This window comes from Perca fluviatilis, chromosome 14 (genome assembly GCF_010015445.1).
Source record: "Perca fluviatilis chromosome 14, GENO_Pfluv_1.0, whole genome shotgun sequence".
Taxonomy (NCBI): Eukaryota; Metazoa; Chordata; class Actinopteri; order Perciformes; family Percidae; genus Perca; species Perca fluviatilis.
The window spans coordinates 23,337,246-23,363,936 of NC_053125.1; the positions used below are offsets into that span (position 1 = coordinate 23,337,246).

Consider the following 26,691-nt stretch of genomic DNA (forward strand, 5'->3'; position numbering starts at 1 on the left):
TTTCATCATAGGTACCATGAAATCCAAAATGTTCCCACACACACGACTATAAACGACGCTGGCGCATCCTACAGCTCTGGGCAGCCTCTCTCCCACTTGACATTTCTGCATGTGACGTGACGTGACCTGCAGCGGCGCCCCACTCCACTTGAGGAGCGGTCGGCTCGGTGTCTCTCAAAATCTGACGAAAATCTTTTAAACTGACCTTTGTCGATCTGAAATGAAGACAGATTCAGCAACTGCATGGCCTATTTCTCGATTAAAATGTTTTCAGAAACACGTTTCGGTGAACTATTTTAGTACAATATGAGATCGTATTCTGAACGAGCCGCCATGACAGTTTTGAAATTAGGGACCAGCCAGACCCATGTGACGCGATTGTCCAATCAGCTGCCATGGGTTGCGTTTGTCACGCCCATCCCGCTCGTCATTTCCAGTAAGTGTTTTAACATAAGTGTATAAAGTGGGCACTACGGCAGTAAGAGGTTAGTGCACATTAACAGTGTACTGACGAACCGTGCGGTACACACACGCTCCGAACCGACACTAGCGAACCGAGCGGTTCGGGTGTTTTTTCATGAACCGTACCACCTCTAAAATATACCTTTTATAAAGTACCTATGGCAAACGTGTTAGCAAACAAACGGTAAGTAAATTTAGGTATTGATAAAGAGCCGTTGTGTGAATCTTCTACATAGCACCAGAATATTACATTACATTACATTACATGTCATTTAGCTAATGCTTTTATCCAAAGCGACTTACAATTGCTATTTACTATATATATCAGAGGCCGCACGCCTCTGGAGCAACTAATGGAGCACAGTGTAAATTCCTTCAGGACGACTTCTAAACGTGATCACTTTTCTCTCTTTTCTAAACTGAACAGCTGTTGGAGGAGTTCACTTTACTCGTAACCAATCAGAAGTGGCCATAAATTTCACAAGCCAATTGCAGAATGACATTCCTGTTTTAAACCTGTCTTCTCTCTGCTGCTCAGTTGTCATTGTAGGCAAAGAGCACAACCCTCCTCCTCCCCTTGCATCTCCGGTCTTCATCACGAACGGCTCCTGGGTCCTCCTCCGGCAGGCCGCTACTGTCGGGTCCTCGGTTTGGTCTTCGGTCTCCTCACGCTACCACCGGTGTCTAGACTCCATCGGGGGATTAACTTTCGGCTTTCTACAACTTAAAAATCATTTCATAAGGATGGAGTAGAATCTCCAAAGACTGTACAATTCATATTATGCATATGTACAATAAATCTTGCATATCTGCAACAAACTCTCCTTATTGAATGGGTTAATTGTCTTGCTCAGGGACACATTGGTTGATGTATCACAGTGGGATTTAAACCCAGGTCTCCCACACCAAAGGCATGTGTCATATCCACTGTGCCATCACTACCACAGTACCATACAATACACAGAATACATGCAAAAGTAAAAAAATTAAATGCACAATGGGAAAAAGACATAAAAAGAAGTTACATCCCTATTCTTAAGAAACGTCAGTGTAACTTTAAGATGAAAGATTTTTAATTTATTTTGCATAATTATATATTTCACATTACACAAACACTTACAGCATGTTCAGCTATTGTCTAAAACATGCTGTAGCAGAAAACAAACTTGCAATTTTAATAAAATAATTATTTAATTTTTTAATAAAGAACAAACTATATATTTAAGTGATAATCATAAAAATCTGGTATAAGGTGAAGGTGTGGAACCGCAGTCTCCATTGATGTAGAGGGGGCGCAGATCTGCCCTGTGCTTTCTGAAGTCCAGAATGATCTCCTTGGTCTTTGCTGTGTTCAGAGCCAGGTTGTTAGTCAAGCAGCACTTGGACAATTCCAGGACCTCGTCTCTGTAGGCTGACTCGTGTCCCTCAGTGATCAGCCCCGCCACTGTTTTGTCGTCAGCAAACTTCAACCCTCGTGGGGAGCCCGTGCTCAATGATCGGATGGAGGAGAGGTTGGGTCCGAGTTTTACTGTCTGGGGTCTGTTAGTGAGAAAGTCCTTGATCCTGGAGCAGGTGAGTCCCAGATCAGACAGTTTGTTGACCAGGATGTCGGGGATGATTGTGTTGAAGGCTGAGCTGTAGTCAATGAAGAGCATCCTGACATAGCTCTCTCTGTGCTCCAGGTGGCTCAGCGCGGTGTGCAGGGTGATGGCTATAGCGTCCTCAGTCAACCTATTTGCTCTGTAAGCGAATTGGTGAAGGACGAAGACAGTCTTTGATGTGACCCAAGACCAGCCATTCCAGGCACTTGGTGATGATGGGTGTTAGTGTCACTGGGCGGTAGTCATTAAGGCTGGCCGTATTAGATTTTTTGGGTACAGGGATGATGTTGGCCGACTTCAGACAGGCTGGGATGGTAGCCTGTGTCAGGGAGAGGTTGAAGATTTTGGTTTGCACATTAAGTGCTTTGGGGGCCTTCTGTAAGTTATTTCGGGGTACAATGTCCAGGAGAAAGCTGTCTGCAGCAATAAAGTTGGCCAAGCAGTCCGCTCGCTCCAAACAGGCATGTTTTCAGCGCGCAAAAAACCCCCAAAAAAAAAATGAAAAAAAAAAAAAAATTATACACCCCCCCCCCCTTTTTTCTCAAACCCCCCCCTATAAAAAAAAAAAATTTTTGGGGAAAAAAATTTCAGAATTATTTTCTAGCAATAAGTTGTATTTTCCTGCAATTTCCTTGACAGTATTACAGTGATATTATTACATGATTATTGCAAAAACATAGCATTAATAATGATGAGCTTATAGCACTATTATTACTCTCACTAAAATTCTTGGTGAGAAATGCTTTGACTCAACAGCAAAGGTGTTACTGCAAAATGTTAAAATAATAAAATGTAGCTCTTTTGATTGTTTTGGCTCTGTTCCCCAGTTCAATGGACTCTCCAGACAAGGTCCTTAGATAAACCATACCAGTCATGGTCACTTGGTTTTTAACCTGTATTTAACCATGGTATCACCCTGTTTCAAAAGAATACAGTTACAATATTTGCACCTGGCAGCAGCTGCACTTGAGCCATCATCATCATCATCATCATTTCTACTTCCTCTTGTTCTGTCCTCAAACAGGCTCTCTTTAGAAATATCACTAACAAATATTTTTATCTCATCAACTTCATATACATCTGCAACTGTTTTCTGTGAAAATGCTGATTAAGCCCCCCCCCCCAAAAAAAATCTGTGTTGGTGCGTCTTGTGTTAAGTTCTTTTCTAAATTTGTTTCAAGGAAATTCCAGAAAAATACAACTTAATGCTGAAATTCTTTTCATTTTATTTATTGTCAAGATATAACATTGTTATCATGAATTACAATGAGCATTTAAAGTTAAAATAAAACCAGTTTTTCAATTCACTTCACTGTTTTCTTTGCTAACGCATTTGCCATATCAACTTTAAGAGGTAAATGTCAGGTATTAAGTAGATAAAACGTGAGATAGGATGATCTTCCAGTGGAGAAAGCATTATAAAGTGCCTTCTAGTGGAGAAAATTTGATAAAGTTCCGTTTAGGATGTCCTTCCAGTAGATGAAACATGATGAAGTGCCTTCTAGAGAGCTGTTTCAGTGGGGAAAACACAATAGATACATAGATGCTAGAATATGAGTTGGCCTCTAAATGTTTAAATAGTTTCCTGTGTGTTTTTATTATTTAGCAGTAGTAGTTCTACTTAGAATAATTTCAATTTTAACCAGGGTTTGGAACTGTTTCATCGTAAATTGATCACGACTGACTGCTCGTACCCGACCGCAAGCAGCTTTGCTCTTTCATAAAATGTTGTACTTTATCATTATTATATGTCATTTAGTTGACTATTTTATCCAAAGCAACTTACAATTGCTATATATGTCAGAGGTCCCATGCGTCTGGAGCAACTATGGGTAAAGTGTCTTGCTCAGGGATACGTTGGTTGATGTATCACAGTGGAAATTACAAGCCATTGATTTTTATACACAGAGATGGAGTAGGTGGAGATATTATAGATAGATAAAGATTGGCCCACAAACATACATGAGAACACTTCACTGTCCCGTTTAATTGTAGGAATTCTGCTTTGTGCTGTGGGGTTTGGTAAAATTGCAGGCCTACTTAAGAGCAGCTTTTGTACACATGATCTTGTATCTACTTTTAGGCTACATATGGTTTTACACTAGTCACTTACTTATAAAATGTTTTTAGGCCTTAGTTTAATCATTTAATCTGAAAAAGATTGTTACGACAGTACAATTTTACCAGTATGTCTGCACCAGCCTGTTCTCATGAACCATACGTACCAAAAGCTACGAAAAGTTAAGCACTGTAATTCGTGAGATGTATACGTTTTTCTTGCCAACTGTTGCTGTATAAGAACGCTGCTGGCCACGTAGGGAGGTGGCCGGGGAGGATGGGTGGGCGTTAACATACAGGACTTACAGGCCAGGGAGTGAAATTCCCCCTTCCTTACTTATTGTACTAATTATAGTACAATAATATACAGTACTGTGCAAAAGTTTGAGGCAGGTGTGACAAAAATGCTGTAAACTAAGAAAGGTTTCAAAAATTGAGCTGCTAATAGTCTATATTCATCAATTAACAAAATGCAGTGAATAAACAGAAGAGACATCTAAATCAAATCAATATTTAGTGTGTCCTCCCTTTGCCTTCAAAACAGCATCAATTCTTCTAGGTACACTTGGACACAATTTTTGAAGGAACTCGGCAGGTAGGTTGATCCAAACATCTTGGAGAACTAACCACAGATCTTCTGCAGATGTAGGCTTCCTAAAATCCTGGTGTTTCTTCATATAATCCCAGACAGACTTGATGATGTTGAGATCAGGGCTCTGTGGGGGCAGATTCTACTAACAATAGGACTGATGGAATTGTGAGAGAAATCCAGTACTTCAGCAACAGTCTCAAGTACTAGTAGTCTCTGGCCATGGACAAAAATGCTTTAAATTACTTGGACAAACGGATAAGCAACTCCACTCTACTGTGAGATCAGTTTTAAAAAGGGGGTTCAATTAGCAATTAGTCAAAAAGAAATAATCTAAAACTGCATATGATAGGGGGGATGTGAATGGGGATTAATATTCTGTTGTTTACCTAAGTACCAACGTGTCCATTGGATACTTGTGTCAAACGTTTTTTGAGAAGGAGAGGGGAATGTATCAGTAGAACTGCATTTCATTGTGGAATTATTAATGATATAGTATTTGTTTATTGTAATATAATATGGAAGTATTAATGTAACGTTGATTGCCTTGTTTTATCTTTTGTGTGGACCACAGGAAGAATAGGTGTTACTTCGGTAACAACTAATGGGAATCCTAAATAAATAAATATAAATAAATACCCTCACTTCCAGAACTCCTTGTTCTTCTTCACACTGAAGATAGTTCTTAATGACGTTGGCTGTATGTTTGGGGACTGCTACAACATAATTAACACACTTAAACTAGGACAGGCACAGTGCAACATAGTCCCATGATCCATTGCACTGCAGTGCAGAACAGTAAACACAACAGAATTCTACAACGGCCTATGCAATATCATTTTGTTGACATACAAGTAACAAATTGCATTTTTAAGTTTAAGAGTGCATTACAACTGATGGCAGTGTGTGTGTGTGTGTGTGTGTGTGTGTGTGTGTGTGTGTGTGTGTGTGTGTGTGTGTGTGTGTGTGTGTGTGTGTGTGTGTGTGTGTGTGTGTGTGTGTTTGTTTGTTTGTGCCCTCAGTTCCCTGTTGTGTAATAGATGACAAGATAAGTAACTGTATATAAACTCTGATCTGTAGGTTTGGTACAAACTCTCTTCTGTTCTTTCCTTTAATGGACTGATAGTTGATATTACCATGGTGCATGATTAACATGTCTGTGTCTCTTTCTCAAAGGTTTATTGAAATCATCACCAACATGAAGATGCTGACTGTGGCTGCCCTTCTTTGTGCCATGATGGCTCTGACCAGAGGTGCTGGTCAGTATTATAAAGAGATGGTATCCTGTGGAATGAATAGGGAGGAATTTGATTTACTTGTCTTGTGATTAACCAAGTTATTATCTTTTATGTTAAACTGTCCAGCTTCTAAAGAAGCTGAGACCACAAATGATCTAGTAGGATGGAACAGGATGCAGCAGGACACTGCAGGGCACCGCAGAGCGTGGCAGGAAGTGCAGCAGGACCACGGCGACAGCTGCAACCATGATTTTGGTGACACCCAATTCAGGAAACATGCTGGGTGAAAAAAATAAAACATAAGGACTCCAGGGAATAAGCTCCCCAGAGCTAGGTTAGTAACAAGCATTTCTGGGACATGGATGCACACAAATGGAAAGAGAGAGGCAAGAGAAGCTCAGTGTGTCTAAGGAAGTACCCCGGCAGTCTAAAACTATAACAGCATAATTAAGAGAGACAGGTTAAGTAGAGGAGCCTGGTCGGGCTAGAACTCTTCCCAACCGGATCGGGCTGTACTGGCCTGCCTCCCTCCATTTTATTATATTATTGATTATAGGGTAAATGAATCTGACGACTATGAAGAGAGCAGGTGGGCCGGGTTAGGCGGACGCTGCAACTCCTCACTCCCTAACTATAAGATTTATCAAAGAGGAGAGTTTTACTCTTAAATGTGGTGACAGTGTCTGCCCCCCAAACCCAGACTGGGAGCTGGTTCCACAGGAGAGGAGCCTGGTAGCTGAAGGCTCTGGCTCCCATTCTACTTTTAGAGACTCTAGGAACCACTAGTAGCTCTGAGTTCTGGGAGCGTAGTGCTCTAGTGGGACAATAAGGTACTAAGAGCTGTTCTAGATAGGATGGTGCTTGGCCATTTAGAGCTTTATAGGTCAGGAGAAGGATTTTAATTTCAATCCTGGATTTTACAGGAAGCCAATGCACAGAAGCTAATACAGAAGAAATATGATTCATATATTTTCTTAGTTCTTGTCAGAACACGCGCTGCAGCATTCTGGATCAGCTGGAGAGTCTTAAGGAAAATATTTGGGCGACATGATAGTTAGGAGTTACAGTAAAGATCACACAGAGACTTTAACAGAAGACTTACCCTTCATTCTCTGAAGGAGTCAACTGGTCAAGAGGGCGACATCTTGTCCCGGGGGTTGGTCTGAGTTCAACCGTAGCTGTTTCCACTATTTTCCAACAGCCATGACTTGGGCTAAAGCTGAGGTAATCAGAAGGATTTTTGATTCACTGCTTCTATGTAAAGTAAATTTTGTTTGGGTTGACTTGCACACTTGGATAATTGATGTCTTCTTCTGACTTGGTGTCCTTCACCTCTTCTATTCATTAGTTTCACGGCAACTCCACTAGCGCTGCAGAGATAAATCAATTAGTTGTCGACCAACATATTAATCAACAATGAAAATAATTGTTAGTTGCAGCCCCCAAACTCCTGTCTGATTATCAGAAAAAACTGTCAGTCCCTGGATGGGAACTTTGCATCAGTGCATAACATGAAATAACATATACAAGTACCGTGAGTTTCAGAGGATAATGGCCACCACTTTAAGTATAAAGTATAAAGAAGCATGGCTCGGAGGCTCTGATGCCCAAGAGGAAGGTAACACCCTGTTTCACATGATACAGTTACAATAATTGCAGCAGCTCCACTTGAGCCTTGGGGGCTAACGGCCATTATATACATTATATACCCAATATAAACAGAGGTGGAGTAGGTTGACATATTTGTTCAAAGCAAATGTATATAGATATTTCACTGTATATAAGAGCTGGTGTTTCTCTTGTTCATCACCTCCACACAGGAACACTGAAGCTGACACTGAGAAGAAAGAAGATAATCCTGCAGAAGGTTTGCTTCATCTCTTTTCTCACTCCCTTGTTTCTTATGCTCTGTTGTCTCCTATTATCATCTCTACTTCCTCTTGTCCTGTACTCGAAGGGGCTCTCTTCAGAAATATCACTAACACATCTGTTTCTCTTTGTTGAAGATCATTTTTACCATTTGCATCATCTCAACCATGAAGGTGCTGATTGTGTCTCTACTGGTCTGTGCCCTGATGGCTCTGACCACAGCTGCTGGTGAGTATTAACTGTGGTTTGTAAGACCAGAAACTGTCCACATGCTTTGTCACTTATTTAGATAGTCTTCTCTAAATATGTCCTGTTATTTACTGACATCCATGCAGCGTTCCTCCTGCTCTGTTGCTTCTTTTATTTATCATTACTATCAATATTTCCTGAAAAAGAGGCCGATGCCACCTCCTCTTTTATTCTGTCTGGACATTGGAGAGATTTGTTATTCATGGGTCAAAGTCCTATCAAACTGACCATAAGAGGAATAATTTTAGGACTGGAAGTAATCAGTCTTGTCCTTCTTCACTGTGAAGAATAGGGAGCACATAGAGTTCAGTCACTAAGTTCTGTGTCAAACCTCCAGCTGTTCCAGAAGCAGAGCCGGGTCAGAAGATAGAACCACTCGTTCAGGAAGGTGAGTTGGTATTTGTTCAGATTTTACAGAAACTCATTCTTATGATCGGCTCTGCAAAGTGTTTGGGTCTTTCACCTTTTACAGCTGAAATTTTTGCCTCTCTCGTTGACATCATTTCCAGCTGCAACTGTTTCTGTGAAAATGAAAAAAAATTTTTTGGGGATAATTAACCTTGTTTGTGACACATTTCTGCAGGGCGCTGTGAAATAAGAGGACACATGCAGCTACCCCAAAACTAGAGAAATACCAAAGAAACAAAACACTGATAAAAAAACAACATCAAAAACATAAAGTAAATTTTCTCAGACATATTCAAATGTATAATTCATGTTTGTTCTGTCCTCTGCCTGGAAACATGTGAAATCATGCCACCTACTGGACTTTCCTATGTAGGTGTGTTACACACAGAAAGTAGGAAACAGGAAGTAGAGAATAGGTAGTTTTTAAAATCTTCCCACCCTCATGCATCTCTGTTTGCCAGAAATGCATCAGCACCAGAAGAAATCACTTCCCATCCTAGGTTGTAGTGCTTCAGAAAGCAATGGCTGTAAGTGAACCTTTCTTTACCGGTGTATAGCAGCCTGAATTGAAGGGTGTTTGTGGCAGGTGTTGCCTAACCCTGTTGTGCTTGAGAATGTTTAGTTGACCACATGTAGTTGAACACATGTTGCTGTGTAGATAACTTATAGTGGAAATGATTTGAAGTAATACTAGCTGAGCCTAAGCATGTTGTTTGTATATCATGCCATTGATGTTTCAGTGTATCAGATATTTTGTTTATTGCTCTGCATTTATTTGTTCATAGCATCTATTGTAATGCTAGCAGTTTAGCTCTATACATGATTCTGTACAACGCAGTACTTTTTGTATTTCTTTTCTTTGTAGGCTATAGTGTCACTCCTGTGCAATGTGACACCAACATGAAAGACATTAAAGAACTCAGATTCTAACTTCCTGACTGACTCACATCATTATTAAATGGAGTTTGGCTGGCTGTAAATCTACGTACTATTATCCATTAGCACGTAGAAAGGACTTTGACACGGTTTGACTTATATAGGAGAAGTGTGTGTGAAATTATTACATTTGGATTGCACATTGGGCCTTTACATTTCTGAGTCGAATATAACTAACAACAGCATTTGTGTGTGTGTAGCAACGTAAGCAATTGTATATAGGAGCAGGTTGGGACAAGCACAGTAAGAGTTGAAGAACACAGTACTACTCTTGTTTTTCAGAGCTGTAGGTTTCTTTCCTTAATGCGTCTTCCATCAGCTCCAAAGTCATTTGAGAGGAAATTGGATTACACCGGCCTCTCCAGAGACACGAGCATTTATAGGATCAATGCCCTCTAATTGATATGATGATAGACGCTGTTGTAATGCAGGCAGTGTCATTTAGATCCAACTTCAACCATTTGCTTAAAACATATCTAACAAGATATCAGTAATTATTTGAAATAAATGTTTAATAAATAAATGAAATGGGTTTAAAAAAAAAAAAAAAGAACTGAAATGGGAGCATTCAAAAGTGAAAATATGAATCAGGCAATCAGGTCCACCTTATTTTATCTCCCCCTCCCACAGCAACTCCTGAAGTTAGCATACTTCCCGTAAACACTGACACACACCCTGCCTAAATATATAGATGACACGACTGAAGCCCAGTGGGTCGGACTATAAATAGAGGAGCAACAGGAATCCCCCCACCCCCCCCCCCAATGTCTGCTCACAAGTCGGCCCCCATTACTGAACATGAACGACATATCTCATCGGCACATATCAGATTATTATTTCCGCATTTTGATTTAAATTTTTATGTTCAGTGAGAATAAAAAAGACAATATGAAAGTCAATGTTTCAGGTTTTTCCAGTCAATAAACCGGCTCAGACCCCCCCCAAAAAAAAAACTTTAGTCATGTGAAACGCTAAGTCACAAAAAGCGTGTATAACTCAAGATTTCATTGTGTTTGCATGTTCTTAAAGGTTTCAGTGACCCTTGCGGTCCACAGAATCAAACACAGATTTTTGGATTTTTATATGTCAAAATTTTCTATCTCATAACATAAATGATCCGGATTAACTTGACCGAACTGCTTGAGTTTAACCTTTTTATTCATTAGGTGTCATCAGTCCATCATGTTGATGTGTTTTGCAGCCAGTTATGAGATAGGGGCCGTTGAGTTGACTGTCCTTTTAGAAACCAAGCTAAATTTCCACCACCAGGGCGTCACACCACCCTTAGTCAGCGCTCACTGTTAATGTATTTTCAAACATGTGATTCATTCATTCATATTTCCCCCTAAAACCAAGTTTTTAAATAACACTAGACCCTCTTGTCTTGTGTCATTGTCGTCATTCTCCCTCGCTGCAACAAATCTGCATCAACAAGCACATTTTTACTGACACACTATTACCCTTTGTGTGTGTGTGTGTGTGTGTGTGTGTGTGTGTGTGTGTGTGTGTGTGTGTGTGTGTGTGAGAGAGAGAAAGAGACAGAGAAAGAGCTCCCCACGTGTGTTGGTTTAAGTTGGAAGAGTTTGGATTGTGTGCAGGCACGTGTGACTGGATAATAAAAGCCACTGTGTGTTACTGGCCCTTTAAACCAGTTGTGATTGAAAGGGCAGTGTGTGTGTGTGTGTGCATGAGTCAGCCAGTGCACCATGCTTGCAGTGTGTGTGTGTGAGAGGAGAGAGAGAGAGAGAGAGAGAAAGTATTGGGGGCCAAGCAAGACAGCTGAGAGCTGCAGCTCTGGTCTCTCAGTCCCTATTCGTCCTCTGTGTCTCTCGTCTTTTTTTTCTCTCTCTCCCATTTTAAGGATATAATTTGGATATACTAACGCCCATATATGGACATCACAGTATCTGTTGGTGGGATTTGAGACAGCTCTACTGTGTGTGTGTGTGTGTGTGTGTGTGTGTGTGTGTGTGTGTGTGTGTGTGTGAGCCATGCTGCGTGTGTTTATTCTGTGTGCAGAGCGTCTGCAAACGCCGGACGACGACGTCAGTGATGCCTACTGCACCGTCACCTATGAAGGTAGGGATGGTGTGTGTGTGTGTGTGTGAAGGGGGGGGGGCAGAGAGAGAGAGAGATGTTAAGACATCATGGGAGAAAGAATGGAGAGATTTGGGTAAAAGAGAATAAGGGATAAAGTTCATGTGCAAATAGTGTGTATGTGTTTGTGCAGGGCTGGCACACTATTGATCCAAGCACTAAACCCCTCCTCCTATCTATAACAGCTGAGGTTATTATTGGAAAGTCTCCACCAGTCGTCTGTCATGACTTCCAGTCTGTTTTGGGGTGGGGCGGCGAGAGAGAGAGAGAGAGAGAGAGAGAGAGAGAGAGGAGAGAGGAGTGGATGATGGGGGAAACAGAGGAGCTGGAGGAATGTAACATCTATCTCGATCTGTCTGTCTGTCTTTATCTCCCTCGCTCACTCTCTCTTTTTGACTGTTCTGCATTATTTCGGGTAGACTACAGTACAATACAGTATAGAGTACGACAGTAGAGCACCACCTGTGTGTAACGAAGAAGCAGAGATGAGTTTTCTAATAACTGCAAGTGTGTCATGAACTCATGACACTTGCTGTTTTGCTGCACAAAAGTTTCCTTGTGTAATAAAGGGCAGCGCCTGCAGTGTGTCTACACACACACACACACACACACACACACACACACACACACACAAAGCGGATGTGTTTCTTTCTTTTCTTCTGCAGACTCCGTTATGTTATATATTAGGACAAGTCACAGTTTGTCATTGTGCTTATGTCATGGCAGCATCACAGAGCAGCTCAATATGATCTGCGGCCTCTCTTCCTTAGCTGATATCTGATATTTAATCAGTTTGAAATCGTCTGCTGAATGCTAAGCTAAGTGTCTACTCTTAAAAACTGCTGCATCATGTCTCTTCCGCTCAGAGTTTATTACATTGGAAGAAGAAGAAAGATCTGAAAAGATTAAAGATCTCTCAAATTAAAAAAATTTATATGGAGAACAATTCAATTGTTTTATCGTTATTTATTTTTTTCTAAATGTTTGCTGCCTTTGCTCTGACTAGAACATTAATTCTGAAATTGCACAACAACAGCAACTATTGAGTTGCTACAATTGTGAAAAAAACCTTTTGACTAATTGGACCATACCTTCCAGAAATAGGCTGCAGTGAATCTGGACCACAATTCATTCATCAACAACTTATTGTTAGATTACCAACATTTATAACTGTTTTATTAACACCTAATGCCATGGTTAATAGTACAGCTTGGTTAGAACAATCCTGCCTGCTGTTGAACACATCAAAAATAGTAGCAATGTTCTTCAGCAAGTCCCACAGAAATTTTTATGTTGAGCCGGATGTTTTAGTGTCAGGAGAAAGGCTGCAGATTGTGTCTGAATACAAATATCTGGGGATCTTCATTGATTCAAAGTTGACATTTACATCACATGTAAAAGGGTCTGTGATCGAATCAAATTCAACCTCAGTAACTTCAGATACATTAGCCATCATATGTCCACACAGGCAGCAAAAATGTACATGCACTCTATGATCTTGTCACATATCACTTACTGTCTACCCATTTGGTCACAAGCTAATGTAACATCTCTGAAACCTCTGCAATCACTTTACAAACAAACTGTTAAAATCCTGGACAAGAAACCAAGCATTTCTCATCATTGTCCAATATTACAAAAATACAGATTACTCAACTGGGAAAACATGGTGAAATATTCAAAACTATGTCTTGTCTATAAAATTATTCACGGTTTATCATCTCCTCCTCTCCACCAGTTTGTCAACATCCGAACAGCTGATCACAGCAGAACCAGAGGTGCAGCGAGGGGAGATTGTATCATTCCATTTAGGAAAAGTGTATTTGGCCATACCTCTTTTTTTCTGTTCGAGCTGCTACGGAGTGGAACCTTACCCCCATAACCAGTATTGGGAGTAACGCGTTACAAAAGTAACGCAATTACAGTAATGTATTCCTTTTTGCTGTAACGCAGTAATATAACGCATTACTAATTAAATTTTATAGTAATATAAAGTAGCCTATATTATTACCCGTTACAATCTCAGTAACGCGATTTACAACGCATTTTAACGCAACATTTTTTAAGAATTTCCCAACACCGCGAAGCATTTGTTCACAGGAAAAAAAAGCCGTGAGTATTATTTCATAACATCTGTGTCCCAGGTGACTGTACGTCAGAGCGGACAGCAGTGTGTCCGAGCCGCTGACAGATTTAAACATGTCGGGAATTAATGTTTAGGCTTGCTACACGTAAATCTCATTGCAGTTTATCAGCCGTGGAGAGTAACTATGCCTGTAGTGGAATGGCTTGACGACCAAAAACGCTTGTCTTTTACTGTGACCATTTACTGTTCAATATGTTTCTGTCATGAACGGTAATAATTATTACAGTTGCAGTTTTACAAACAAGAAAGTGAGCAACTTAGCTTGACGGACATGTTGAAACTAAAACGTTTTTGAAATGACTGCTAGCTACAAGTTTGCAATCAAACACAACATCGGCTGTCACTTGAATGGCGTTTTGAGCTAACGTTAGCAACCAAACAATCATAGAGAGCTAAAACGTTTTTGAAATGACTGCTAGCTACAAGTTAGCAATCAGACACAAAGATTGTCAATTTAATGGCGTTTTGAGCTAACGTTAGCAACCAAACAATCATAGATAGCTAAAACGTTTTAGAAATGACTAACGGTTAATACGGAGCCTCCCCCGGGAAGCTAACGGTTAATTCGGCGGACCGCTAGGTGATTACAGCGGTCTGCCGTTAGCCTCCACCGGGAAGCTAACGTTAGTTTAGCTAACGGTTAATTTGGCTAACCGCTAGCTGATTGCAGCGGTCTGCCGTTAGCCTCCACAGTTAAGCTAACGTTAGTTTAGCTAACAGCTAATTCGGCTAACCGCTAGCTGAGACAGCATGTAAACTTTAAAAGACCCTCAAAATAAAACTTGAAAATAAACGTTAACATATATAATAGCTGTTACGTCAGTTCTACTTTCCTTGTGCTCATTTAAAATACAATCACTCAATACTTGTCTTTATTGTTATTACTGTAATGTCTTAATTTAGCTGTAGCCTGCTTTTCCCATTAAGTTTGACTTAACGTTATTTTAGACTGAATCTAGCTGCAGAAACAACGTAACCAGTGGGGCGGTGCCTGTTATTTCGAGGTGGCATGAACGCAGCATTATCATCTGCGCCTACGTCATGGCATACGTGTCATCTTGCACATGCGCAGAACGGATTGTGCAGGTGGAACGGATCGGGTACTGACACCATTGACATATATAAATGATGTATTAAAGTGGATAAAGATGAGACTTTATTGATCCAGTGGTGAAATTCACAAGCTAGCTGCCAAGTCAAACTTCCGCTGTTATTTTGGTGAAAGTAACTCAAAAGTAATGCCAAAGTAGTGTAACGCATTACAGTTCAGAGACAGTAATATTGTATTGTAATATAACTAATTACTCTCAAATGACAGTAACTAGTAATCTATAATGTATTACGTAACTTGCCCAACACTGCCCATAACCATCAGAAATCTAAACACTTATACAGTATACAGTATATTCAAGATACAGTTAAAGAAATGGCTCATTGATAATCAGAACTGTCAATATTACCATTAACTTCTTGACCTGCTCACGCTGCCCCCTGCTGGCTTCTTGCCTTGTGTGTGTACATGTGTTCATGTCTTTGTCTGATGTTTGTCTGAATGTGGTCTGCTGTGCTCCTATTGTACAATTTTAGCTTATAGCACTTTTTACCAAATGTATTTTAAATGTTATATTGTTATGTAAATGTGTAATTTTACCTTCTTTTAGGGTGACTTTTTTTTTACCATCTGTCATGGTCAACTCTGGTATATTGACAGAAATGTTTATTAATATGCGCTGTCCCTGTAATAAAATAAATAAGAAGAAGAAAAAAAAAAGAATTACCAAACAGAAAGGCCAAACACCGGCACAAGACATTTTTCAAACCTGGCAACCCCAAATGTGGGTTACAACTTACAAACCCTTTCTGTCTGCAGGTGGTGCTCTGTAGACATGTTGTCTTTCACACATCTGTGTGAACTTAATGCCGCCTCCCCATTGGCTGCTGATTGTGACTTTTTTGTTTTGTTTTTAAGAGTAGATTATTATTGTCTCTACTCTTATTTAAAAAATAAGTTAAAGTTTCTTAAAATCATCCGACAGCTTTAGTTACTTTGAGGATGATCGTTTTTCATCCCCAACCTGTCCAGTGAAAACCATGCAAGCCTATCTCCAGATGTTGTGATGTTTTGTTTGTGATAAACTGAAGGATGAAGTGTTCCATTATGTGTTATATAAATAAGATTCTCCTCCTTCTTAAAAGTACATTGTGTAAGAATTACTCCCATCTAGCGTTGAGATCATATATCGCAATCAACTCTCTCTCGCCACGCATTATTGCAACTACGGTAGCCTTCACGCTTCAAGAAGTGAAGGTGTACAAAAGGCCATCTATCAGCCGTCATTGTTGGAGTTCATACGTTCTCTTAATACATCCATGAGTTCATGTCGGAGAATGGCGCGGACACCACCAGCGGGCACGCGCGCCACCCGACGGAAAGGAGAGAGAAAGAAAAGGAGACTGCAGTGGTCCAGAGGATAATTAACTAGTTGGGATTTGGTGTGCCTCCAAAGCAGCTCCAATGTTAAATCTTTTTCCATTCTCTTGCTCTTTTCAATATCAGTTTTCTTTTTCAGGGCGAAATTTGGATTTTGAATATGTGTGGTCCTCCATGTTTCCTTCTTCAGACTTGCCGGGGCACAAAATTACGAATCCCATTATGGCCACACCCAGTCCCACCCTACAAAGCAGCTGTTGGGGTTAGGCATTTCACCTCGAGTGGTTAAGGTTAGGATAGCCGATTGGTCAGGGGATAGGACCTGTACAAATGGGGTTACATTACCTCGCGTAAACATGGATGCCTGGCCAATAAATGCTATTGAAGGGCGGGTCTTGGCGTGGCCATAGTGGGATTTGTAATATCGCTGCCAGGGCCGGAAAGCGACGATACCCGTTAGCAGCAGCTAACGTATTTCAAGATGGCGCATCATTATGGAGCGTCTACCCCAGTTCATGCAAGCGCAAATGTAAAATTCCAAGCTAATAGGAATACTTGAAATTGATGGTGGTGGTCAATATTCATGAAAAAGGACAAGTTTGTGAACGGGCAACACAGATTTTGATAATTAACAACTAAAAACGTTACACACTGGGCCTTTAAGCTAAATAAAGTCTTTAAAAAGCCTCTAGGATCAGCTGGAAAATGCATCGTCACAAAGCTGAAAACAGGGCTGTTTTTCTGATACCATGAAAACTTTTAAAACGTTTTAGAGATACGTGGTTCTCACAGGACAGCGACACTACAAACATATGATGATGCAAATAGAATATGATGTGTTGCTTTAGATTATACCCAACAGTATATAAAAGAGTTTATAATTAGCACAACCTTAAACATCTACCGCAGTAAAATGAAACGTTCACGTTGCAGCAGGAATATTGATCCAGAAACAGGAAAAAGCTGACAAGGAACATTGTATTGGAAGCAGGACAGTATTTTGACTGTGTGGTATTAGCACTTACATTTAAGTGAAGGATCTGAATACTTCTTCCACGACTGTTTTTTGAAAATGATTGGCCTTCAGAGTAATATTTTATTTAGATATTTCAAAATTTTAGAAGAAAACCTTTTGGATTTCTTCCTGAATGACCAGGCAACCTAGCCTGGATGCCAGCTGAACTTAGCCCCGCCTACAAAATTTGAGGTCGGCAAGTTCGGTCTGGACTTGATCCGTTGTGGAGCAACTATGCTCCAACCAGAGCTGCTCGGACCAATCAGATTGTCAGGGCGGGCTTTGTACGATGATGGACAGATGATCAACAGTAACGTAATCAACCGCGTCACCAAAGAGCGCTTGGGTTGAATTCGTTTACAACAGAGATGGCTGCCACTGGAGAATTGAGATGTGTAGATTCCGCCATCGCGTCTGTTATAGAAGATATCGACAGCGCATTCATTTTAAAAGAGGAACAGGAAATTTTTTTTTTTGCCGTCCTTCCTACGGGATTCGGCAAAAATTGGATTTATCAGTTGGCCCCGATGGTCGCTAAGAAGATGGGGCGCTCTGATTGGTTGTAGGTCTATCCAGTTGAGTGCAGAGGCATTTTCTTTCTTGGTTCTCCTGGTTCGGTTGAAACACGCCTCATAATCACAGCCCAGTGGAGCAGTATCAGACTCCTATTCTGACTAGAATCTGAGTATGATGATGTCAGGCTACAGGCAACCTGACCCTGAGAGCCCTTTGATTTGATGTTGAAGTTGAGTGTGTGATCCTGCATCCATGAGCTTATGTATACACATATAAATAAAATCCTCCTTTAAAGTTTTAAAGCCAATTACAGCTGTACAACAGTTTTAACTCTTCCCCCACAAGATTATTTTGGCTGCACTGGGTTTGAGAGGCTTTGACAGTTGACTGTCAACACCAGATTGAACTAAATTTAGAAAATATACTAAAACGAAGATTACAGGGATTCAAGGACAGAGAGAGGTGCAGGGTTGTAGAGAATGTACTGGCAAAGATGTGGGTGAGATAGGGAAACAACCAGTAGACAAGAGAGGAAAAGAGAACAGGAAATGTTGAGATTTCCTCTGGATGTGAGGTGTGTGTGTGTGTGTGCGCTCATTCGTTGTGTGTTCGAGAGAGTCAGAAAGAGAAAGAAGCCGGCTTTGTGAAGGCACGTCTATCCTTGGGGAAAGAGCTTTTATTTTGTAGTTGTAGCTGGAAAATCGTCTTTGGATAATTCATTTCTTTTGCGATGCTGGGACTTTCATTTTACTGACAATCTTTAAAACAAAAAAAAAGCCCACAAATTTAATTTGACTTTGTGGAAGACTTAGTTTCACTCATTTCAAACTGTGGATACCTTTTTTTCTTGGAGCACGATCCTTTTTTTCACTAAGAAGGGCTTTTTTTCCACACCTCTTTTTGCCAATAGTTGGTCTTTGGCAAGACAAACTATTAGTTTTGGCGGTCATTACACATCATCAAGCCAGGGTCATGTAAGCAACCATTCCTACGGCCCTGGATCCCTTCTCACCTGTTGAACTGAATCACCTGTCAGAACGCCAAAAGCAAATTCCTTCTTTGAGCCTCACAAGTTTCAGAAACTCACAGCCATGTTACGTTGCGTTCTTCAGCGAGCCAACAACCTGAGACACTCTGACCCTCTGGCTAGTGTCACATTCAGAGGTAAGAGGATCATGGGAGATTCAGGGGATCGGTAGTAAGATGATGCAGACAAATACTGCTCTGTATGCCTTTAAAGTCCAAATTCAAAGTGTAGAACTCACTAGCGTTGTGCATGAACGTGATTTGATTGAATGTGCTCATGCTTTTGGTCAACGGTGAATTGAACATTTCCATTTGCAACTAATGAACTTGATCGTGAGTGTTTTACGGCACCAGGCATGCCGGTGTTGTGTCGAAGACTGTTCCCCCGGCGATATGTGTTTTCCCCCTTCCTAGCCCTGAAACATAACCTATCCCTAATCCTAACCACAAAGGGAGCACAATTAACAGGAGACAGGACAGGAAACACTATCCGACAGGGTACAGACTTTGACACAACACCGGTGTTGCTAGTACAACTGGCAAATTTATACGCATACGCATGAATGTGAGTTCATTTTAATCTGTGTGAACTCAACTTTAAGATAGCTCTTGTTAAGTGTGAACTTGAACAACACTGGGACTCACAACAGGTACAGAAGAGAGTGTCTTTTGGGGGTAGTCTGACGTCTTAAAGTGCTCATATTATGCTTTTTTACTTTTTCCCTTTCCTTTTTTGTGTCGTCTATATTTTTGTGCATGTTACAGGTTTACAAAGTGAAAAAGCCCAAAGTCCACCCCAAAGGGACTTACCATCTCCAACAGAAAACACTTTTCAGAAACTGCTCCAAACAGCTCTATTGTAGTCCAGCCTTTACTTCAGAAACAAACGCTTGTCACTTTGTAACACACGTTATAATGCTCGCCTAGCTTAGGGTGACGAAACGTCCTCTTTTGCCCGGACATGTCCACTTTTTACCTACTGTCCGGGGCGTCCGGGGGGGGTTTTATAAATTCATGAAAATGTCCGGTTTTCACTGTTTTTCATGGGACCATTAAGAGTGTACTTAAATTGACTGGCGCTTTGCACACAATACTACGGTACTTAGTTGTGTGACGTAATTCCCGAGAGGCTGCTTTGTGGGCGGCTCTGCGACGTAGACATACACAGGGACCAGAGCAGACAGGGACCAGAGCAGACAGGGACCAGAGCAGACAGGGAGCAGAGTAGACAGGGACCAGAGCAGACAGGGACCAGAGCAGACAGGGACCAGAGCAGACAGGGACCAGAGCAGACAGGGACCAGAGCAGACAGGGACCAGAGCAGACAGGGACCAGAGCAGACAGGGACCAGAGCAGACAGGGACCAGAGCAGACAGGGACCAGAGCAGACAGGGACCAGAGCAGACAGGGACCAGAGTAGACAGGGACCAGAGCAGACAGGGACCAGAGCAGACAGGGACCAGAGCAGACAGGGACCAGAGCAGACAGGGACCAGAGTAGACAGGGACCAGAGCAGACAGGGACCAGAGCAGACAGGGACCAGAGCAGACAGGGACCAGAGCAGACAGCGGAGCAGCATTGCACACAAAATGCCGAAGCGTTTCCTGCTACAGATTTCCCACCGTGGTCAGAACACACAGGGGAGACACTTTATTTCTCTCACTGGGACTCTAGAGTCGTACTCGCTCGCCGTCACTACTCACTCTGAAGATAATCACCGTCACTCTCTCACTTCTCCCTCGCTCTATTATATCACCCACACACACACATCCCGGCTCGACGCACACACCAGCGCACAAGTATAAACATCAGGCCACTTAGTAGGCTACGGCGAAAGCTCTGCGTGGAGCCTCCGCAGAACCATAAAACAAGACTAGTGCAGCTTCACAGTTGAACTGTAAAAAAAATGTCCCACGTACCGTCCCGGTCAGGACCGGACAAGTGGGAGGCGGAGTGCACCGTGTGCAAAGCTGGCACATATGTTTCAGTGTTACATTGAAAAGGTATTAAGAGATATTTTGTTGAAGCTGGATTTTCTAACACAGAAGAGGTCATATTTAGAACATTATTTCATATTATTTATTTAAAAAGAGAGCTATTATTGTAGGTTGTTACAGATTCTATTTTATTTTATTACAGAAGTTATTTTTGCACAATTGAGGCATAATAAAGCATGTTCATTAACCTCTGAGAAGCCTGTCGGAATTTGTGTCTCGAGGCCGGGCCGAGTGTCCTCTTTTTTGGAAATCAAAATATGGTCACCCTAGCCTAGCTGCTAGCATGGCACGCCCCCATACTCTCCTTCTGACTGGCTAGTAGTCCTTACCTAGCTACTGCACATGTGCGACTCTCAACAAAGATGGAACAGAAGTGAGATGCCTCACTCTGTGGGTAAAACAGAGAGCTCAACACACAGGGCGAAAAGAGGAGCTGCAGCAATGTGCAGTACAACAGAAATATGGTGTTTTAAAAAAAATTAAACCACATAAACCTATTCTGGTATAACCTCTAAATACAATTATGAACCTGAAAATGAGCATAATATGAGCACTTTAAAGGTGCTCTAAGCGATGTTGGGGGACGTCACTTCTTGTTGACGTTCAAAGTATTGTCAAACAAAACAGAGGCTCGCTTGCCCCTCCCTCCTCCTCATACCATCCCCTCCCCCTCCCTTCCGCGCACTAACCCCTAACCCCCACCCCCAAATCCTTCTTGTCGGCTATTGGCTGGAACACTGTTTGTTATGTTTGGTGGTGCAGGTTGGCGCAGTTTGTTTTTGTTGGCGTTTGTGGATCCTGCGCTGTGTACAGAGACCGTGTATTTTTACAGTGTGTTCAGGGGACAGGAAGCTAGCGTATAGTGAGGAGATGTTTGCTGGTTTGCTGGAGATGTGACAAAACATGTTGCCTAAAAAAACGTGTGACATCGCTTAGAGCACCTTTTAAGTATTTTAAGACGAGGCTAAGTCAAGCCTGCTGTCAAGCCAAGTTTTAGATCATTGAGGGGAAGTCAAATCTTCATATGCCTGAAGCTTTTTTTATTTTTTTGTTCCAGCATTTTAGCAGACTTGTTTTTTTTCAGTCAAATCTCAAGTAAGTCTAGCAGCTCTATTCTCAAGCCTTCATTTTTGTGACTGAAAGTTGAAAATGTAATTATCCTCACTATTTGTCCAGAGAAACATTTAAAACAATCTATAGAGAGCCGAAGTCCCGCCCTTCTACTTCCGGTCCATGGGACCTTAATTCGGAAAAAATATGAACGAGAGTCAATGGAGAGATAATAATTATTTTTTGATCCCGTTTGAATTGAGCCATGGATTACAAATATGTTTGTCAATTTAAAACATTATTTTTCAACCGAAGAAAGTCTCCGTTTATTGTTAAACTGTTGAAGTATAAGACTGTGAAAATACGTAATTAGAAAGACTACACACTTCAATGTCTCATGGATGACGTCTCAAGCCGAGCATCAAGGTAGGCGAGGTAGATTGTGTGAGACGGGAGATGTAGTTCACTGAGCGGTTTCACACTAAACTAAGTGGTCATAAGACAAAGCTGCGGCTAACTGAAACTTTCTTCAGTTGAAAAATTATCTTTTAAATTGACGAACATCATATTTGTAATCCATGGCTCCATTCAAACGGGATCAAAAAGTTATTTGCTTCTCGCCGTTCACTACCGTTCATATTTCTTCTGAGTTAAGGTCCCATGAGGTCTGCCAGAAGGGGCGTGACTTGGGCTCTCTATGACGTAAAACCGTATTTTGACAAATCTGCGGAAACGGCATCTAAGTTGAAGGAATCTGGGTGGGCGTTTCCTGTTGCAACAGTTGACTGAATATCTGAGGGTCCGAGTTGCTATGAGACAAGCTGTAAACTTCCTCCTGGAGCACAGTCATAACCCTGTATAGCATTTTTTTTTTAAGATTAGGTTAGGTAACTTTGTTTTTACCTGTAGGTAGATTTGGTTTGGTTTGCAGTAAGAAAAGGCATCCATCTTGACACATATTTTTACAAACACAGACAATCAATAGACATGTTAAAAACATGATAAAATTAGCCTACTCCAATAATCACTGAAATCGCTTCCATACCATCTGTGCAGTGTTGTTAATCTAAATGATGGGTGCCAGATACATCTGTCCCTTCCTAAACTTCAGCATTTAGGAGAACCCATTCACCCAAGGGAAAGGTGACTTGGCTACCTGCTCTGTTTTTTCCCATCAGCTTTTTGTTTGTCGCACTTTCCACGAGTCAGTGTGTGCCTCCATAATGAGGTGTGTTCTGCTGTTAACTTCCTGCCTTTGTCCTGACACTGTTTCCTGGTGCCATCTCACACACACACACACACACACACACACACACACACACACACACACGCACACAGAGTGGAAGAAGTACTCGGATAGAAAAGTAGAATTACCATGGTCTACAAAAATACTGCATTACAAATAAAACTGATTTCCAAATGTTACTTAAGTAAAAGTGCAGAAGTATTATCAGCAAAGTGATTAAAGTATCAAACATAAACATACTCATTCTGCAGAAAGGCTCCTTTAGCTCTATATTATTATAGACTACTATATGATTCTGTTTTTATCACTAATGTAATGAATGAATGAATGAATGAATGAATGAAGGTTTATTCGGTTACAAAACATAAAACATAATATAAGTACAGCAAGTTCATTACAAACAAGGGTGGTAACCGAAAAGGTGTGGGCTGAAGCCGTAGCTTATTACGCCTACCCTATTTACAAAACAACATCTACCCATCACAAATTAAACATAAACAATATACATGCATAAACATATGTATTCATACACACATATACATACTATATATATTCTCATATGCATACACATATACATACATACACATACATATGCATGCACATATACATACAACATACCTATACGATTTTACTTAGGCAACCTTATATTTGAAAAAGATTTTTGAAATAATGAATGGAATTACTCCTCTTAAGATCATCGGTGAGATCATTCCACAAGTCTACCCCTTTTACCTTGTAATGAATACAAGGAATAGCATTTCTATTTTAGAGCTCATCATTATACTTGTTGTGAGGAGCAGGAGGCACCAATTAAATTCAATATAAGATGTTTATAGTGTGATGTAGATTGTACTTGAAATCAAACACCGCCTGAAAGAATAATTGTTTAGGGTGGTCTGCACATTATAAAACCAGCTTTATTTGTTATTGTCTTCGGCAGAATTCTAAGTCTAATGGGAAGGTAATGTCAAGTGTTTCTGGGTTGCAACAATTTAAGGAATGTAAATCACAGCGAGAGAGAGAGAGAGTTTCCTCCCCTCCAGAAAACACATACCATGTCCATTTATAGAAATTACAGATGGTATAATAAAAAGCAAGGAAGCTGTGGGAGGAGAGAGAAAAGACAGAGAGAGAATGTGTATTTTTGTTTGAGAGAGAAATCTTTCCAATTAGAATTTTGCGCAAATAAATATTGAATTGAAAATATTCAATCAAAAGTAATATACCGATCCAAAGGTTTTATTTATAATCAACATAGAGGGTGGGATAGACTTTGCTGTGATTATTGCAATCCAAAATATTTTCTGACAAACTTTCAGTGAAAGAAAGGAACTTCGTACACTGCAAACTGCAGTAGCATTTGTGTGTCATTTTTAGCAACAATTTCCTTTTCAGATGCAAAGACAAGACTCAGGAAAAGGCTTGATTTACTCTTATGGCTTATTAGAGTGGTTTATTGCAGGGACTGGGCAACAATGATGTCTAGAATGTCTGAAATGAATGAGCAGGATAGAGGAGAGGATGGGAGAGATGTCATGATTGTCATATTTTTACCCTTTTAAATCATGTTTGGCCATGTGTCGGCAGGTGTAGGTCATGCGGCGTGTGTTTATGTGAGAACATGTGCTTGTGTTTTGTGTGCTGAAGGCAGGATTTCCACCCAAGGTGTTGTTATTGGAACGATAAGTGTTGTTCTCCGTCAAAACCAGAAATCAAAACTGGCAGCCTTGCTACTTCAACCGGGTCCTGGGCTAAGTATATCCTGGACGCACACACATACATCCATATGTCTCGTATTAGTTCCTAAAGACATTTGAGTTGTTAAATATGTGATAACACACAAAAGGTGTCCTGTTATTGGAAAATAGATTACAGTAATAATTGCAAAACAAGTAGGTTATTGTTCACCTGTATCAGGACATGTCACAGCTGGTATATGGACACTTATTGAAGAAAAAAATACATGCAAATTTATAATTTGCATAAAACAGGTGGATGGAAACCTGCTCAGTAACTGTGAAGGTAACTTTTGATTCTTTATAAGAAAACAGCATTGAAATAAGTTAACACCAGGCTGAAATGCAACGTTTTCACTCTGTTGTACTTTTGACCACACCCAACAGTGATGTCATAGTGTACTGACCCCCCCCTCAGTACACTTTTACATCACAGCAACAAGGTGAAGCACTTTAAGGTCAGCAAACATTGTCAGGAGTGGTTAGTTACTGTTAGATATTTCATGAAATGCAGTCCCAACAAAGGCTCGGATTGGCTCAGCAGTTTCCAAGTAGGGGAAAAAAAAGATCCATTCATTGACAAAACTCCATTCCTTGTTAAAATTTGAGAGGTAGGCAGAGATTTTAGTTTTGGGAACCAACATGTTTATACTCTGAGACATGTGCTTTCTAATCCTGTTCTTTAATCCTTCTGTTGTCCTCGGGTCAAATTTGACCCATTTTCAAAAGGTTTCTATATCAGAAATTTGGGTTTCTTTCAACCAAATTCAAAAGAAATAACGTGGATGGCTCCATACAACGCTCTTCACAAGTTTTATTCAATTTCATAGCATACAATTTCTTCTTTTTTTTATAAAAGAACGTTGACAAAAATGACAAAAATGTCGGGAAAAGCTTAAAAAATATGGGGTAGAAAACACACAAAAGCGTGCAGAAAAAAAACGGACAAAAACAACTGTGGAAAAGCAACAAAACTGTCGAAAAAGACCTCCAAAATTTTGACCCAGAAAAACTAAAAGTTGCATGGTCGATGGGAAGACAACACAAGGGTTAAATATACAGAAAGAAACTGTCTGACACACAAACATCACGTCTGAGACAAACAAACATCATGTCTGAGACGCACAAAAATCACGTCTGAACTTTCGAGGGTGGCCAACATACAGGAAATCAGAGCTCAGAGAGTCTTTTAAAAGTGGAAACCCCATGTCTAAACTTAGCTTCCCCATACGAATTTCACAGCCCTGCGGTCTATTCTCGGCTCATGACAGAAACTGTGCCAAGCTGAACCCTCCAGGAAGTTAATGCTGTGCCACTTCCTGTCTCTGAGATGCAAGCTCAGATACCCAATCTGGACACACACACACACACACACACACACACACACACACACACACACACACACACACACACACACACACACACACACACACACACAAATATTATGTACCCTCTTGACCCCTCTGTGGAAGGGTGGAGGTGTTTTTATAAGATATCTTCCAAGAACGGAGGTACACCTACGTAGGTAGCCTATTTGTGAAAGATTGCTGTGCGAGTGTGTGTGTGTGTGTGTGTGTGTGTGTGTGTGTGTGTGTGTGTGTGTGTGTGTGTGTGTGTGTGTGTGTGTGTGTGTGTGTTCTCAAATTGGGTGACAACTGTATGGAAAACAGGAAAGCAAACAACCATTCTCTGTGTGTGTATGGAGAAAAATAATTTGGGTGTGCGAACATTAAGAATAGATGCAGTGGAGGGACTGCATCAAGTTTGTGTACCACTAATGATTTTTGGCTAGCGTCAGTCAAGATTTCTTGGTTGTGTTTTTTTATGAACTATTGACACATCTTATTGTTTTTTTACTTGCTCATACTCACTGTTGAGAAAAACCATGCACTTTCAAGTCTTTTCAGAAAACAAAATGAAAAGAATGATTAGCCTAAAAGCCATATATTTTACAGGATAAGTGAAACATTTGACTTGCTGGTGGTGCTAAAAGAAAGGTGAGGGGGATCACCAAAGTAAAA

At 40.7% G+C, this 26,691-nt stretch overlaps 1 protein-coding gene and 2 long non-coding RNA genes across 15 annotated transcripts in view; all 3 read left to right on the forward strand.

Moving 5' to 3' along the window:
* The first annotated feature begins 595 nt into the window (after positions 1 to 595).
* Positions 596 to 1,286, forward strand: LOC120573358. The gene is made up of 2 exons (XR_005641694.1): positions 596 to 646; positions 1,001 to 1,286. It is a non-coding gene; the product is annotated as an uncharacterized LOC120573358 (long non-coding RNA).
* Positions 1,287 to 7,708: 6,422 nt separating this feature from the next.
* On the forward strand, positions 7,709 to 8,454 carry LOC120573357. The gene is made up of 3 exons (XR_005641693.1): positions 7,709 to 7,815; positions 7,955 to 8,045; positions 8,404 to 8,454. It is a non-coding gene; the product is annotated as an uncharacterized LOC120573357 (long non-coding RNA).
* Positions 8,455 to 11,185: 2,731 nt separating this feature from the next.
* dysf (dysferlin, limb girdle muscular dystrophy 2B (autosomal recessive)) overlaps positions 11,186 to 26,691 on the forward strand; it is a 133,257-nt gene continuing 117,751 nt past the window's right edge. For 9 of the 13 annotated variants that reach the window (XM_039823585.1, XM_039823591.1, XM_039823587.1 and 6 more), the window contains exon 1: positions 11,186 to 11,489. In XM_039823585.1, coding sequence (XP_039679519.1) covers positions 11,402 to 11,489 — 88 coding nt within the window. In that variant the 5' untranslated portion in view covers positions 11,186 to 11,401. Of the gene's footprint in view, positions 11,490 to 18,243; positions 18,780 to 26,691 lie in introns of those variants that run through there. The other 4 variants (XM_039823599.1, XM_039823600.1, XM_039823592.1 and 1 more) reach the window with 3 other exon arrangements.